The 18,486-nt window shown below is 41.8% G+C and overlaps 1 protein-coding gene across 2 annotated transcripts in view; it reads right to left on the bottom strand.

Annotated features, from left to right (window-relative positions):
• The window catches only part of LOC120564192 (neural-cadherin-like), a 114,039-nt gene that overhangs the window by 61,444 nt on the left and 34,109 nt on the right, over positions 1–18,486 (bottom strand). For both annotated transcript variants that reach the window (XM_039808986.1, XM_039808985.1), the window contains 4 exons: positions 6,825–7,022; positions 4,042–4,267; positions 2,934–3,138; positions 1,658–1,769 (listed from right to left, as the gene is read on the bottom strand). In XM_039808986.1, coding sequence (XP_039664920.1) covers positions 1,658–1,769; positions 2,934–3,138; positions 4,042–4,267; positions 6,825–7,022 — 741 coding nt within the window. The remainder of the gene's footprint in view (positions 1–1,657; positions 1,770–2,933; positions 3,139–4,041; positions 4,268–6,824; positions 7,023–18,486) is intronic.

Raw genomic sequence — 18,486 nt, 5'->3', positions numbered from 1 at the left:
CAGAAAAAACACATTGATTTGTTTCTAATGTGCAGTGAGACTACAGCCACAAATATCGACACCCTTGGTTGCAGAGCTAATTTAAGTCTAAGTTTGCTGTTTAGTGAACTTTCAATCAAACTCACTGTTTCGTACACAGCCCCTCTGGCTTATAGCACTTGCATATCGCATATTCTTTTGATGTGTTTATTTCCTCTGTGTCAGGCATCAGCACAAGCAGCCTGTGCATCTCAATGTTTCATTCTCACCTAATAGTTCAATTTACTATACACCCTTTGCATAGTGTGTATAATGAAGTAGTACATTTCCCTTAAACCTCACTGTCACTCGTGCTTTTAAAAACAAGATTATGTATATCTTCTCCACCATCAACCTCAGTAGGTAAAGTTGAAGTGATAGCCTCATTGTAAAGTATTCATCTGTGTCTTTGCCCAAGCTGATGGGGTAATGGGGATTACACTCCATGGTGCCTCAAAACTGACATTTCATTAGTTGGCGGTGCAGCCCAGCAGATTAAGAAATTAAATCGTTTTCTCTTTTTTTTTCAGGTTTTTTGCCCCGTTGATCTGATTGGTTAGGGCATTCTGGGCTTCTGTAAGGCGAGGCAGTTTTATTCAAATATAAAGTCCTACAAGTTCATGATATATCAGCCACAGTCTATGGTAGATCTTCTAAAAGTCTCCATGTCTTCACACACTTTCTCTCTCTCTTTGATCTCTTCTCTGCTGAGTTCTTCCTACCGCACTGGTTGTTAAATTTTTTGTTGATGCATTGGTTTGTATTGGGTGCCATTTTCTCCTTCCGCTGGTTCTGCAGTGCAAACAATTTCTACCGCTCTAGGCTGTGTATTTGAATGTTTTCAGATTAAATTAGTTTGCTTATTCTCACCCAGAATCCACTAGAAACAATCGCCAAGCCAGAAATTCTCACAAATCACTAACGGCAGTCCATGGGGGACTGAAGTCCCACAGGTGCAGAAACATTTGACGAGAAATAGACAGTCAACAAGGTGAAATGTAAAAAGAATACTCCTGAATAATGTGCTTTTCCTAAACTTAGTTTTTTTTTTGCCTTGAGCCCATGTTAATTTGTGAGTGTGACTGTGGAAAATTCTCAAATCCGGTATAGGTACTTTTCTATCTCAAAGGTACAGTATCTAAAAGCAATCAGAAGTGTTGTTTTTTCAAGCGGGAAAAAAGTGAAAGTGACAGTGGCAAAACATCTTAGTTAGGAACACACGTTATCTCACATAATTTAAACAGAAACATTTCCACTCAAGTTAAACAGTGGCGATGGCGACACATACTCCTTCAGCCTTATAATTGATAATTATAAGGTAGCCTCATGCAGTAACAGATAAATTGACATGCCATCATTCATACAGTACATAATAAATCAAAACAAATGTGCGTTGTCTTTGTAGCAGTATACTTGAGATTGTGATCACAGATCTGAAAGATCTATTAGTTTCTTTCTGCGTGCAAAACTGGAAGCATTATGGGACAATGAGCCGCAACGTTGACTTAAGGTCTGAATTGCCGCTTTGGCAGAACACATTTGTTGTTTTCATGCTGAGAAAGTGACTTCATGGATAGTTTCTCTCTCCAATTCAAAAAGAAACAGATGGATGTGAAATATGGGGTCAGAGGAGTCTCACCCTGCAGCAGGGATGTTGCCGTGGTTACAGTCTCAGGGACTCCATCCACACTGTAGATGGATTGGAGGAACTCTGGGACACAATCATTCTCATCCGTTATCAACACCTGAACCTGATTAATGCCAGTGTGATGGGATAAGAGGAGAGGAAGAGAGAAGAGGAAGAGAGGAGAAGAGAGGAGAGGAGAGAGGAGAGGAGAGGAAAAGAGAGGAGAGGAGAGGAGAGGAGAGGAGAGGAGAGGAGAGGAGAGGAGAGGAGAGACAAAATCAGAGTAGAAGTATACAAAATTAGCCTCTCTTTAATAACCCTCACAGCCAGGAGACAACCATACAAAATTCTCTGTACAGAAAGCTGACCCCAACACTTTATCTAAATTGCATTTTATAGTTTCTCAAGTTGCCAGTTCAACAAATCCTTTATCTTCTACTTCATGATTTTCCTGAGTCAAAAATAGAAATGTTCTGAGCATGTGTGTTTTTTTGACAAAGGCCCTGAGCCCCCCCCCCCGCCCCTGCCCTACAAGCTCCCTGTCACCACTGTGTGTAAAGTGCGAAGTGACAGCTGAGTAATAGTCCTGAAATAGCTGCGATAGGTTTTCCATCTCTTACTCCCCAACATGCAGCTGAGCAGAAGGAGATTTTGCCTGCTGAATCTGTGGTGACATGATAATTGGCTAACAAAATCTTAGGCTTAATAATTCAAATGATCCTGAATTCATGAATAGTTTATCTCGAAATATTCGTTTGTGAATGAAGTTTTCGGATGAGTTCTTATGCCAAGTGGCTCAGAGTGTGTGCTACATTTTACAAAAGTTCATCTCCAGACAAAAACAAAAGGGTGAAAACAAACCGCAGACAAAAAAATCTTGTTAACATTTCAAAACCATTCAGCCATGCCAATCCTACAGACAGCCACAAACTCTGCTGCTTCTCCTCTGTGGTTATCGCCAAGTAGTGTGATTTCAAAAGGTCACTGCTGAGGTCAGATCATTGCCGTTAATGCAGACTTGTTCGCCACATAACATTTAGGTGAAAACGGGTCTGTCTGGAAGCTTTGTAAAAACCTCCAGTGGTAGAGCACAATGCAGCAAATCTCAGCAACAAAAGCAGCTTTTTTTTCATTTCAGTTTAATTCAGCAGTAAGAGTAAATGCTTGTGTGACAAATGTAATAATAAAACATCACAGTGGACCTCAGCTTTGGGCTCAGTTGACCTGAGTGCATGAACTCTTATATGACTCATGCTTGTTTCCTGTATCACTCTGTAATGACACTAACCTCTGTGGCAGTGCTGAGGCTGCCGGGCTCTTCGCTGGCTCGCACCATCAGCAGGTACCGTCGCTGGTCACTCTCGTAATCTAGCGTCCTGGTCAGACTAATCTCCCCCGTCTCCTGCCGGATGCTGAAAAGGCTACTGGGATTGATCAGCAGGCTGTAGCTGATTGGCTGCTTCTGAAAGGAAATGGCAAACACCACCAGGAAGCTGCGGAACAAAGAGAACGTGATAGAAAAGGTCTTTACCATTTGATTTCAGTTGCACACGTGTTGGATTAAAATCGAAATCCTCTTTCCCTACATCAGCACTGCGCTGTAATGAAATCAATTACTGTACGGCCCATTGACTATGTGCTATAAACACAGTCAATCAGTACTTGTCAGTTTTGTGTAATAATGTAATACTATTATGCAGATATCAATGTTGGTTTTCACGGTTAAGAGAGTTTGCGTTCCCTAATGATGTGCGATGATGATATGTCAATTCATGCTCGAGTGCGCCGGTGTGACCAATCGAATATTCATCAGCATATGTCTTAACAGGTAGTGTTTGGAAATCAACACCCAAGACAGGTGTGTGTCTTTATGCATGTCTGCATTCCTGATTGTTTTTGCAGAGACATGTATGCATGGCATGCATTTCAGTTTTAATTGTTACAACCGTAGGTTATTAAACAGTGAGGCACATGTAAAACTGTCCTTGTGTATGTGAATCAGTATGCTTTTATGTATGCATTCATCCTAGTGTTTGGCAATTTAAAGATATGAGCTACACTGCCTATACAATTTTAATATTGCACTTTCTTATATTGTATTCTTCAGTAACAGGCAATTATACCTATTGAGGCAACAACAAAGAATCTGACAAAGAGTGTTTGGTGATAACCACAAGGGAATAGGCTACATTTGAATAAAAGCCCCAGCATAACTGTTTAACTACAAGAAAATACTTCAAAAAGATATTACATTACTGTAATTTCATAACAAAAGAAAATATATATATATATATCTCATGATGGTTTGCCTGTATCAAACAGCCCTGCTTATGTATATGTGTGAGTGAATGAATGAATGTTACATATATATATTTATTAAGACATGCGGTACTCACGGCTGTCCTTCAGGCGTGTTTTCTGGTATGGAGATGGCGTAGCTATTATTGGTGAACTGCGGCGCTCTGGCTCCTGCCACCACAGAGAGCATGGCGGGGGCACTGCGGCTGCCCAGGCCGTCAAGGGCCACCACGCTTAACAAGTACTCTCTGTCCCTCTGAAGCACCAGCCCTGTGCTCACCACCTGGCCTGTCTTCTTGTCCACTGCAAAGCAGCCGTCACCACCTACAGGGAAACAAAATTAACTCATTTTCTAGTGCTGGATCCAAACCAATCCAGTACTGCTGGCTTGAATACTAACTCAGAAATGTTACCCAAATGGCCTCTGGGAGCTAGTGGAGAGTAATACCAAAATGGAGTGACATATTCTGATCATAAACTGATACATTTGAAACTGATACACAGAACATTTTTTTATGAAACTTCTCAATTTTGGTACCCACATTTGTACTTTCTTACATTTGTACTTGGAAGTATCTTCCACTTTATCTCATTGAATTAGCATAAGCCTCTTTTACGCAGACATTCAGCTTACTCCGGCAGTGTGTGATTTTAGACAGCATGTCGGCATTCCGGAAGCAAAAGAGGCGTGGAGTGTAGCACAACAGCGATGGCTGTGGCAAGTTTCTGCATTGGCTATGAATACACAGACAATAGTTGTCAGTGGGATCTCATTTAATGGGAGTGTTGGCAATTTAAAAATAGAAAGTATCAACTTCATGTTAAATCTAGAGGTGCTTTTTCTATAAAGTAGAAGTATGCATTATAATAAGTAGTAAATACTGTTGCTTTTGATGCATAGTACATTTTGCTGATAATACTTCTGTACTTGCAGGACTGTAGAACCTTTACTTGTTGTAACACTCAAAAACCTGTGGAGTTAGTACTGCTAAGAAGAAACAGAATTTTAATTAATTAATTTGAATTTGAATTTGAATTCCCATCCTGCTGTTGGTTTTATACTAGTCTGCAGATGGACAGTGTAACGCACCAACAAATGTATCAATGCGCTAAAGGCAGCGAAGAAGAAGACTGCTCGCAAGCAGTCTGAACTAGGCTGTGTTTTGATGCTTGCATGGCTCCTTATACTGAATGGGGATACTGTTGATGTGTAACTGTGCTAATGTATTGCTGCTTCCTGTAGCTCTGCATGGCTTACTGAGAAAGTTATTTGTTGCTCTAGCTGTCTGTATGGTGTCTTGTTGACTTCTGCCTGTATAGTTTAACCTGTACCAATGTCTTGCTGTTTCCTGTTGCTCTGGTCTAAAAACATCTGGCCAAAGGACTACAGTTGAAAATTAGCCGGCTGACTAACACTGGCACATTTACAGAAACGTTAATTCATGTGTGTTGTCCTTTATAAAATAAAAAGTAAGTAAAAAAAGTAAGTAAGTAAGCTTTGCAATAGAGCTGGGCAATATATCGATATTATATTGATATCGTGATATGAGACTAAATATCGTCTTAGATTTTGGATATCGTAATATTGTAATATGGCATAATAATAAGTGCTGTCTTTACTGGTTTTAAAGGCTGCATTACAGTAAAGTGATGTCATTTTCTGAACTTACCAGACTGTTCTAGCTGTTCTATTTTTTGCCTTTACCCACTTAGTCATTATATCCACATTACTGATGATTATTTATCAAAAATCTCATTGTGTAAATAGTTTGTGAAAGCACCAATAGTACAATATCGTTGCGGTATCGATATCGAGGTATTTGGTCAAAAATATCGTGATATTTAATTTTCTCCATATCGCCCAGCCCTACTTTGCAACATATTATTACGCACAGCGTGTTTTGGTGAGAAACGCTGAATGTAAACATAACTTTTGTTTGTCAATTCCACAGGGCACCTTTAAATAATTTTCCCACTACTGTTAAATACTAAAGAACGGGATCAGACAGACTGACCTCGCTCATCAAAAGGCTAGCTACTCTCATCCCCTCGAGGTCTTAAAAGTTAAGCGCAGAATAAGAGGGTTAAATAAATACATTGAAAGGTTAAAACTTGAAGGGAAACTACTCAGTATGCTGAGGGTTTTGGAGGTAAACCTCACTGCTTCAAGAGTTTTTAGCATGATAGCATCATATTGACCATGGGTACCTTGCGTTAATTGTGGTTAAACGCACATAAGGGAGTTGTGCGATGGACTAATGTGAGTCAAAGGGAAGTCAGTAGTGTTTCTGTAAAGCCCCACTGGCAAGATTAGCACATCCCCCCCATATTTGACATGCCAACAAACCTCTATCCCCTTAACCACCAGGGGGTCTACCACTCTGGCAGCCTTCCAACAGCCCACTGTGTGTGTGTGTGTGTGTGTGTGTGTGTGTGTGTGTGTGTGTGTGTGTGTGTGTGTGTGTGTGTGTGTGTGTGTGTGTGTGTGTGTGTGTTTTTGTATGTGTGAGTACTTGCATGATTCTGTGTGTGTTTGAAACAGAGAGAAGCAGACAGATAGTGAGTGCAAGATAAGTGCATAAACAATGTGTTGAAGGCCTCTGGCTGTGTGTGTGTTGGAGAGAGAGAGAGAGAGATACAGAGGCAGAGAGACACAGATTGACAGAGAGACAGAGAAACTAATGGACACCTAAAGAGTGTATGAATGTATGAATGAATGCGGTAGCGCCTGTGGCTGTCTTGTTGTGTTTGACTTCATTTCCAAGGCCTATTTTGTCAACAACACAGCCTGTTTTAATACCACTCCCCTCCTATACATCTCGTGTTTGTGTGTGTGTGTGTGTGTGTGTGAGTGTGTGTGTATAAACAGCAGAAAGCTTACCATCTGACAAAAAGTATTCGACCTCTCCGCTTTTGCCTTCATCCCCATCGTGAGCCTGGAGCTGGTAGACAAACATTCCCGCTGGGGCCTCAGGGGACACTACAGCCAGGTATGGGTACGGCTTCATATTCCACTCAGGGACGTTGTCGTTGACATCAGTGATCTTAAGCTTCACCTTGTTCAGGTACCAGTTTGGGCCTGGGGGATAGAGCAGAGATAGTGATGAAGCTGTGGTTACTGAAAGTGACAGCTGTCATGCAAGTGCGTGTGTAGAGGGGAGACGAGCAGCCAGGGGAATCCAAAGCTCCAACAAGCAGCGAGTCAACTGAGGGCACAGGTATGTGAGATATAAATCATCTACAGTAGATGGCAAAACATCATGCTGCAGGATTGGAATAAATCTCAATCATTCTTGTATCTGCAATGTGGAACTGATGCCAAAACAGTCTTGATTCAGCTCAGAGTTGTGGTCAAAGTCAATTACCACACTATCTTTACTGGGGCAATTTACCCGCTATCTTTCCACTCCTTTTGCTTCACCACAGCTGCCGGGTTTGGGAGATTGCTGTAAGTGGATGTCAGGGTAGCTGTTTGTTCCCATGGTGGAGGTTGGGGGGGGGGGGGATGTGACGTCACCCATCCATTCTCCATCAGTGCTCCAATCCAGGCATCCAGACACCCAGGTTCCCGCGGGAGAGAGACTCAGCCACAGTCTCATCTACCAAGTCTGCGTAAAGCTACCTTGATCTTCCCACAGGGGCTTAGGGATGATGCCTCATGGCTGCAGGCATTTTGTCGCCTGCACACTGCCTCGCTGGGGTGAATACGAAGATTCCAGGAAACCAATTACCAACTCGCTCGACATGAGCCTGCAGACAGCAAGAGTGCACAGCAGCGCCCAAGGAGATGCGGTGTATAACTGCGTTGCAGTCTCTGTGACAGGAGCGTAGCGTGCTTTTAGCTGGAACTGATAGTAGGGGGATCGTTTTCCCCATTAAATACAATGACACAATCTGGAAACAATGTGCACAAAAAGCTCCTGACAGTGTCACACTTTTTTGTGTAGAAAGTGGAGCAAGCCACAGAACTGTGAGCTAAGACACTATTTCCACAAATATTGGCTGTGATCTTGTGTCAACGTGGCATGAAGGAATGTCAGAAGAGCTGCCAAGCAGTTCAGTAGGCTGCGATCCACAGAGGCAATCTGCCTTACCCCAGAGAAGAACAAGCCCCTGCCAGGACAAACCAAAAAACACACACACACACACACACACACACACACACACACACACACACACACACACACACACACACACACACACACACACACACACACACACACACACACACACAGATATGAACACAATCACAAAGATTTGACATATAGGCAAGTCATCTCTTCAAACCCAGACACATGCTTGCACACTTGATGTAGCTGACAGTAGCATGTCTCTTTCCTTCTTCCTGTTTCTCTGTCTTTTTCACAAACACACACCAGTGCGCACAGCGGTGAGTTACCTAAGGGCTAAAAGTAACTATGGATTACAAATCCCATTATGTAAAAGCTCTCCTGTGTGTGACCACGGGCTATATATGTACTTTTTAATCCAAGACAAAAGCAGCAGGAGTTTGCCGTGCATCCTTTTCCTAGCTGAGGCTGACACAACAGATGTGCAGTGCAAAACAGTCCTACTCTGCTGGTTTCCCTAATATTCTGTAACATACAGTCCTTCCAGAAAAACGTGATTATGCGATCGCATAATTCAATGCATAATCAGCCAAAGTCCGCATATTTATGCAGGGGCCACTTCTTTTCAAATACGCCGCACTTTCGCCGCATAAATTGCAGATTTCCGCGCTAAATATGCGGGGCTTGTATTATTTCATAATCCCCACATTTTCGTTGCAAAAAAGTCACATAATATATCTTAGCAGAAAGTTGAAAAATGTTGCGTTTACTTCACAAGAGCAGCCATTTTCCCCTGTTGCCATGGGAACATTACGTAGTGACGTAATTACGCGACGATTTGATAGCATGAAATTGGATAAATATCCCGCATATTCCATCGCATTTCTTAAGAAAACGTGCCGCATAATCAAGGATTTTTGCCCGCAACAATCACAAAAAAACTCCGCATTTTTCTGGAAGGACTGAACATAATCTCTCTTCAAAGTTGATAATAGCCAATAATAGAAAACTATACACTGGTAATGAGCAGTACATGCATACAGCAAATGGTATAAAGTCTTCAAACTGTACGAGTTGCGGAAATAAATCTCTTCCAGGACTTACAGTCATGTTTGCTCAAATGAGTTGTAAAGCAAGAAAAGAGATGCTGAGATCACAATTCCTAGTTCTTTTTTTTTAACTAGCTTACAGTTAAGATGCGTTTTGATGGAAAATACAATGTGCACTCCAGACTCGCTCTGGAGTGTTCGCAACTGAAACACAATAGCTAAATAGTGTGTGACAGCTCCTAAAATGGATTGTTAGAGGCCAGGGATAATAACAGAGGGAGGAAGAAGCTAGAGGAGAGAATTAATCTAGCTTTCTGCTCAGGCTTTAAAGTTGCTCTGCGCAGAGAAAAGTTCTGACTCGGATCTGACGATAGTTCGTTTTGGATAAATAGCCATTGTATCATGGGGGCAGAGAAACTAATCAATGTTCAGATGCTATCTCCTGAAATGTCGACAGCAGCAATTTATGCAATTTAAGCCAGATCATCCTGCCCTGTAAGATGGAACAATCCTTTCGTGATGAATAATGGGAAAAGGATAAAGATTCTTTTGCAAAGTAGAGGGGTTTAAAAGGCACTTAATCAAAACGAAATCAGAGCTCCAGCACTTAACATTTAGTTGACTATCAAATCTTTGCGGGGCGAGCAGTGCAAGACACATTCCTTGCCTTGTGCTTGTTGGTGCCTTTCCAAACCATGTCTCTGTGGTAATGGTGGTGATGATTTTACAAGGCTCCATCTAATTAACTTGTTACTGAGAGACTAATCAGAGCCAAGGCAGATAATTAGAGCCTATCAGCTCTGGAATGATAATGAAGAATGTACGAGTGTGTGAGTGCTCGTGTTTGTGAGGAGAGAGACGGCACGTGTGCACGGGCGAGCGAGAGTGCACGCCGCATGTTCTGAGGCTGCAAGCGGTGTGCGATTTCTCTCTGATCTGGTGAGTTAAGTACGGAGCGGCTGTGAGCGATGCCCCATGAGCTCCGAATCGACACAACCTGCCCCACCTGACCGAGACAAAAGATGTGATCATATAACCAGGCGAGGCGCACGGCGCACAGGCTCCACTGGATTTTTCAAAGTCAAATATGCTTTGTGCTCGCTCAGTGTGATGAAAAGCCGGTATGTACTGTACGCTACAATCCCAAAAAGGATAAGAGAAAATGCTTGAATGACTAACATAACAATGTATCGCAAAAAAAAAAAAGGGGTGACAACAGGGGTGCACTGTTTGTTTTGCGTAGGCTCGCCGACTACAACAAGTGCGCTGTGTTTACATGTGTGTGAGCGTGAGTTGCGCGTGAGTGTGTGTGTTCTATATATCACTGCAAGCCTGTCTGTTGATGTTTCCTGCCGTTAATCCTCTCCTTGGGTAGTTGCTATATAAAGCTGCTAAGTGGCTTGCCGGTATGAAAAAAATAAAAAATAAAAGAAGTTGTCTCAAGTGCTTCTGTGCACATGTACACTGCCCACAGTACAAGGACACTGAGTGTGTGTGTGTGTGTGTGTGGGAAGGAGATGAGAGGAAACAGAGTGAAGTAGAGGGGCACAGATACAGAAACAAAAATATCTACAGAGACAGAGAGGAGGAAGAGGCAGGCAGCATGGAGGATGGAGTACTGTGTGATGCTTAGCAGAGAACGTAAAACAACATTATAGAGACAAGAGCACAAGGAAAGCAAAAAACAAACAGCGTAGCACAACAAAAGATGCTGGCAGCATCCATGTTTGCAGAAAACCATGCAATAGTGGAGCACGAGAAGATTTTTTTTTTTATCCAATGAGAGTCAGAGGAAATTAAGATAGAGAATATTTCTGTGTGGAATTAAACAAATTGCGTCTGCAAGCATAAATATCAATGGCCCGTATGAGACATGGAATTTCAGAGGTGCTTTTTGGGCAGCGAGTGAATGGAAAGTGAAAATCAGCTCAATGGGGGGGGTAATAAGGTACATTAACCAAATGTTTGCAGTGTTAAGGAGGCTCTATTCTAAGCCGCCCACACACCCCCCAACCTCCAGCCCCCTTCCCCAACCCCATCTCTGTGCTTAAAGCAGAGTGTGAAGCCGTCAGCAGGAGATCAACACGCAAAAAGCAACCAGGGACAGAAATCTATTAACTCAGGTATCCCGACACCACACACTCCGGACTCTGCGGCTCAGATTTGGCTGACACAATAACCATGTAAACACACATGCAGCCATTTTCAACCCAGAACAAATACAAATGGTAGAACTCTTCAAATTCCGCACATTTCTTTACTCCGAATCTGCATCTCTGCAAAAAAAAAAAAAATAATCTTGGCACTGTGTGTCTTTTAGCCACTACATCTGCAAACAATTTTCAACAATATTGGCAGAACCAAATGTGGCACAGCTTACATTTGGAGTTAATGGAAAAACAAGTCATAAATGTAACATAGACACGTAACAAATATGAATGAGTTTAATAAGGCAGACATTTAGAGGCTCCCCAAAAAGACTTCAAAGCTTCATGTCTTTCACAATCATTTTAAATAAAATTATAGATATTTAAGGAACAATCATTTTCAAAATGGCCACAAAGATGCAGTACATGAGAACAAGCAAATTACTGGACACTAAGATTGTAACTTGTGTGGCAGAAAAACGTGTGACTTTTGCGAGATCATTTCCAATTCACTTAAACAGAATTGGCCAGCAAGTGGCCTTCAGAGTGATAAGCGCTCAATCAGAAATATGTGTTGAAGTAATGCATCACAATAAACAATACTGTGGTGTTGTTTTGTAATTTTGCAGCACTAATCTATAGAGCTCTGACTCCACGAGGAGGCAAGAGGAGCTTTTGCCTTCTCGATTCCAAATTTTATTTCCTCAATTTGAATCCACCCTTCTCCACTAAAAAGCACGTTTGTGTACGTTAAGTATTCTCTGCCTAATTCATCCATTGTCCTTGCACTCAGAGATTAAGACTGGTCGAGTCCCATGAACTTGGATCTAAACTGATGGATGCTGGGGTGGCTCAAACATTGCGTGACCGTGAACAGGAGAAATGGTTTTGGCTAAATGGATGGATGTACCGATAGACGGATGGCTGTCTCCTATCAGAAGCAGGCAGCTATAGTCTCTTTTCTGGGGGCTCATTTTTTTGTTTGTAGTTCAGCCAAAAGAATTACAAAAGTTATTCATTCTCTTTTGTTTAATTGCTTTGAGCTTTGAGAAAAATGTGCCCTATTCACTCCTATTGACTTGCATTATAGAGGAGGATTTAGAGCGGAGCAAGTGTTCAATGGAGATACACTGGCACTGCGTATAGCCTTCAGGGAAGGGACATATATACTTTAGCTGAAATATTTTTCAACTACTATTGCCTATGATTTATTTGCATGGCCTTTGCATTTGGCTTTGCATTCTCAAATAACTTCACAATATTTACTAAGTTGAAAAATTACTTTTTAAAATATTTTCAATTCTGCAAACCACTTTTCCTATCTGTGAGATGTTTTCATCTAATTCATTATACACAGCAATACACATTAAATAATGAATGCACTGACTTTGCTCTGTGGTAAATCCTGAGCTAGCTATGCATTCAATAAGTGAAAATAGCTTGTTTATTGAGAAACAACCAAAGAAAAAAACACAAACGTTGACCAATGACTGATCAATGACCCACCACATAGGTGTTGTTTTTGATAATAATAATAATAATAATAATTTCCCACAAGGGAAATTACAATGTTTTCACTCTGTTGTTGTTATTATTATACAGAGGCCTGAATTACACACACATGCTCAGAGTGAGGGGGCTGTCCATGGAAAGGAACCCCGAGCAGTTGGGGGTTCAGTGCCTTGCTCAAGAGCACCTCGGCAGTGCCCAGGAGGTGAACTGGCACCTCTCCAGCTACCAGTCCACCACCATACTGTGGGCCGTATGGGGACTTGAACCAGCAACCCTCCGGTTCCCCAACCCAACTCCCTACTAACTGAGCTACTACCACCCCCAGAAGAGGAAAAAGAAAGAAATAGTGCCACATTTGCTTAGTGATACTTAATGCCTCCAGAGCCACAGACAAGCACAGATAAGCAGTCGCACATTATAGAATTCTCAATGAAAGGGCCTATAATATATTCTTCTCTCTTTGGGATCCTCCATCTGAGGCTTAAACCCACATAAGACTGCAGGCGCTGCCTACACACACAGACACACACACACACACACACACACACACACACACACACACACACACACACACACACACACACACACACACACACACACAAGAAGAAGAGCAAGAACAAAAGCATTCAGTGTTAAAAAGAAAACTCTAGTGTCCCAGTGTAATCGCAACGTTATTTGATACCAACTTTAGTGCATGTCATCTCTCTCCCTGTCTCCCTGTGCTCCGTGTCTGTCGCTAGTGTCAACTATTGACTGAATGCAAAATGCCAAAACAAAGGAATACCTTATACTATATATATATATATATATATATATATATATATATATATATATATATATATATATATATATATATATATATGTTTGTATCTTGCAGCTGTAGACAGTAGCTCGCACAGTGAGCTTTTACACTTGTAGCTAGCATTAGCAAATATGGTCATGATGATGATGGTTGGCCATGAAGCACATTTTGGAGATTTTTATAAGGCGTTTGAGTTCTTTATAATTATGCGTATATTTATGTATTTATAGTAAAACAACTGTGAACTCTAAAACAGAAGGATCCTTCTGAACCTGAACCTCAACCTGGGCCACTGGCTACGTATATACCTGTATCTGCGTAGACCCTTTTCACGGCAGACATTTTGACATGTCAAAGGAGGAAAACCACAGGTGATAACCATAACAGTAGAGTTACACTCCGCTGTGGCGAATCTCCGTTATCTATGACGATAAGCGGTAATTGCGGGTGTGTTTTGGATCTAACTTCAGACGTCAGTCAGTTGGCAGTTCAGGAGCGAGCAAGGGCCAACCACTTCTGGGAGATGGAAAACGCAATTCCACACCCACATTCCTTCACCCACACGTGATTTTTCGCCACAGACACCCAGTTCTTCATACTGCAAATGCATCAATTTCATCAGTGGGCCACAACCACCGTTGTGTTAACTTATTCGGCGATGGATAGTGACCTAACAGACATTTACTTAAATGAAAAATCTTCGAGATTATTTGTTTAACAATGGCTCTTTCCATTAGGTGCCCCACTGAGCCATGTCAGTGAGTGAGCATGCACATAACCAAAGCCCTGTACCTGGCCTACTGTAATGGTATGCAGCTATCATTAATGCTATTCATTCCAGCTGTGCTTCTAATGCTTTGACAAGACAAAATGTCTGCTGTGAAAAGGGTCTATTGTGTTAAAATTGTAATTCGAATAATAGATTCTGCAGCATTTGCATTTGAAAAGCCACTTGCATGAGGACAAGCGTCGCTTTATATGCATACGTTGAGAGTGTGCCATGTAAAGCTTGTACGCTATGTAACATGCTGAAGCAACATGCTGACCAGACATCATTTGAACGTGAACCGACAGAAGAGAGAAGTAAAAATAGTACATCCATGACAAGAACCTTAGTCACGTTCAAAATGACTCATCGAAAACCCCTGCTGGCCATTAAAGACGAGGATACAAACTGAGGTAATCAAAATGTCATTTCTGAGCTGAAAAACAGGGCGTCTTCCTTCCATTGTGTGGAAACCTTTCAGCTTTTAGCCCAGAAACCTCATCCAATTGAATATACCATACAAACAGGATTTTGTGGCAATAATAATAACAATAATAATAATACGTTTTATTTGTATAGAACCTTAAAAGGTGCTCAAAGGCACTTTACATAATAAAAACAGAAACCGTAAAAGCAATAAAGTATGAAAAGTGGATTTAAAAATGGGGGTTTGAGTACGGTTTTCAAAGAGTGGAGTAAGGGAGAATATCTGAGGTGTTGGGACAGAGAAGGAGGAGGCAGCAATAGAGAAGCCCTGTCCTCCCAGGTCAGGTGTGCGAGGGGTGAGGAGGTCGGCGTCTGCGGATCAGAGGATTTCGTGAGGCAGGAGGAGGAGGAGGCTTGGTTGTGGAGGGCTTTGTAGGTGATGAGGAGAATTTTGAAGAGGACTCTTAACACTCTTAGTTAAGACAGAGATGAAGTCTAACAAAACACTCAAGCTCAAACCCCCCTGCCACTAGAGGTGTAAACAACTAAAGATGTATTAGTTCGAGGTTGTAAAGCCAATAAGGTTTCCATCGTACATCGGCGATGGCCCGACAGCCAACACGGTGTCACGACAGACGCCGTTACGCCAACCTCGTCCACACCAACACCGGGGCACAGGTGTGCGTCGGCGCTAATGGCACTGATTGCGTGCCTAAAAGAATAACAATTTTTATCAACAGTGCACAAATTAATTGTGCGACCGTAACTGCGGATGGACACTCTTAGGGGTTAGGGCTGGGAATTTCGGTATTTTCGGTATTTTCGGTATTTCGCGATTCCATTCCATTCCATACCATTCCATATATAGAGTTTATATTTGAAAAGGTTTTAAAAACTGACTGCAATAATGTAAACATGTAAAGGCAAATCTAAGACAATAGGGAATATTTATTCATGTTAAACTTGCATCGACTAGGTAAAAAAGTTATATCTGATGTGCGACTGTGTCTTCAAACTCAAAATGAGCACACTCAAGGTAACATGCCATGTGCTTATGGCCAGGCAAAGCAGCCTACGTATATGTATTCTTTTCATAGAAGCTGTCTCCACTCTGCTGTCACCTCTCTATCTTTCTCACCCAAGGAGGAGGGAGAGGTTCAGCTAGCGTTGATGTAAATATGCAAATCAATCTCAGAACGCACAGACAGTTTAATGATAAATCCTTAATTCTGTTCCTCTGAGACCGAGACAAGACTGAGTACTACAACACTGGCGGCGGGGATATCAAGCCGGCTCATCCGACCGGAAGTGCTTGCTTGGAAGTTGACACTGTAAACAAAGACGGAAGGCTAAAGCTAACTATTTAGATAAATTAGATGAACTGTGGCTGCGTATGACCACTCATAAATGGATTATGGAAGTCATGATTTTCACTGAAACAACATGGTAAGAACAGAGGCGTTCCTGATATCGCTATTTGTGCTAAAGCGATGCTAACGTTCTCCTCCGCTCTCATTCAAAACGAGTCTTCTTATTCATCGGGGTTTTTACGACAGCCTGCATCTGCAATGTTGCATTGCTGCCACCTTCTGGAACTAGAGCATTACACACTGGATGCATCGTGCGAGCGTGTCAGCTGCGTGGCGTATCCGTTTATATTTCGGCTCCCACGTTAACAGGTTAGAGCTTACACACTGCCTGCGTGACACGCACGTCTCAGGCGCGGCTCGAAAACGCGTGCCTGCTAGAAATAGAACCAACGCCCATTTTTCACGCGACACACAAGCGTGGCAAAATAGAATAGGAAAAGATGTTTATATCTCATTTAGACACGAATAAATATTAATAAATGACATGTTGATGTTTGAAAGTCTCTAGGTTTTCATATAAATGTAGATATAAATGTAATAAAAAAAAAAATCGATTTTCTAATATTGCACCTGACAATACAGAACGAAATATTCTGTAGCCTATTTTGCCGTCAATACTGCCGACGTTGTCTTTGCTGTAATCAAATCAGTTTATATTTATGTTTAACATGGTATTTCATTTTATCGATTGGAAACATACATGTGTCCAGACAAGGCAGCAGCGCCGCGTCAGACACGTTTCTGCTGTGTAAAGACATAGAAAAATTCACGCAGCCGCCACGCAGCTGACACGCAACAGAAACGCCATGCAGGCAGTGTGTAACCGGCCTTACTTTACCATAACAAATTCAGTCTAATATTAGGCAATATCTAGGTTAGTTTAAGGGCTTCACGATATGAGAAAAATATGCGATATTGTGTTGAATGTCGCGATAACGATATTACTTGCGCTAAACAAACTATATTAAAGTGTACTCAGTTCTGTGTTTCTGCTGCTTTCACTATTCTGCTCAAATACAATTGCTCGTTGAATTTAAAACAAATGAACAGAAATCATTTCCAACATTCTTTTACGGTACAAATTGAACATTGAATTGAATATAAAATTACATTTCAAAATGCAGTTTTCTACTGATAAAACATCTCGTAGTGTCTACGGCGAGATGTGTATTGCGCCAGTTAATATTGTGATGACGATAACAAAACAATATATGGTGCAGCCCTAGTCATTTTGTAGGAAGAAAAAAAAAACATTTAAATGTGTTAAATTCCTTTTTTTGGAAGTTGCAAATCGATTCAAAATCTTAGAATATAGGAATCACGATTCTTACATGAATCGATTTTCTTCCAACACCGCTACTCAGGCTGTCACTTTTTCAAATCATCGGTTTGGATAGTTGTGATTGCAAATTGCCTCTGGGCAGCACGCACCCAAGAGAGAGAGAGCGAAAGAGAAAGCCAGAGAGAGAAAGAGGGTGAGTGATAGAGACAGTGGGCTAGATTTATCAAGCCGTTTGCGCCTGTTTCCAGGCGCTAATTGGTCGCAAAGACGGACGTAACCGGGCTATTTACAAACAGGGCGCACTTGGGTAAAATCGCAGATTGTCTGCCACATGAGCGAGAAGAGACAAGTTGCGCTTTCAATATGCGTTCGTGGGAAGGTCGTGGGGAAAGTGGGAGTTCCACCCAAAAAGGTGGGAGGATAAGCGCAAAGTGCACCTAATTATATATTCCGTGGTATTTACAAAGACTGTCAGTAAGAGCACTCCTCTATTCTGCGGGGGAAATTCTCCGCCTCTTAAAAGCAGGTCTAAACCAGCCGCAATGGAGTTTCCTCGTAGACCTTTATGCCGCTGGTGAAATGGCAACAGTAATTTGAGCAAGACGAAGACATAGGCGATGCTGAAAATATTTTTAACACAAGAATCACACTTTGTCAGTGAACACAACATCATTTAGCGTTACAGATCAAGCAGCCATGCAATATTAGAGTTACTGGAAGAAATAAAAGATGAAATTGAATCTCTCTCTCAGCGTTCACATCCCATTCCAGCAGTTGTTAAACTCCTCGCTACATTAAATATTGGCATCAGGATTATTTCAAACAGTCATAGCATCAGCAGTGGGAATATCCCAGTCTGCACTCAGCCGTATCATAGCACAAGTACCGCTTTGCTACAGCGCAATTTACGGTATAGTGGGCGGAGAAAGACGCTGATTGCCTGATGGGTGTCAGGGTTGATAAATACTACGCAAAATGTGGAAGCATAGCCAAACTCGCATAAACAGACGCAGCGCAAACTGCACTAGTGTTAGTAAATTAGGCCCTGAGAGTTGTGTCATCTTGGTGTTAAGTCTATATGAATTTACTTTCTGCGGAGTGAAACGTTGAGTTAGTTTA

Source organism: Perca fluviatilis, chromosome 8 (genome assembly GCF_010015445.1).
Source record: "Perca fluviatilis chromosome 8, GENO_Pfluv_1.0, whole genome shotgun sequence".
NCBI lineage: Eukaryota > Metazoa > Chordata > Actinopteri > Perciformes > Percidae > Perca > Perca fluviatilis.
The sequence above is the reverse complement of the archived record's forward strand: the minus strand, read 5'-3'. Positions and strand labels throughout refer to the sequence as shown.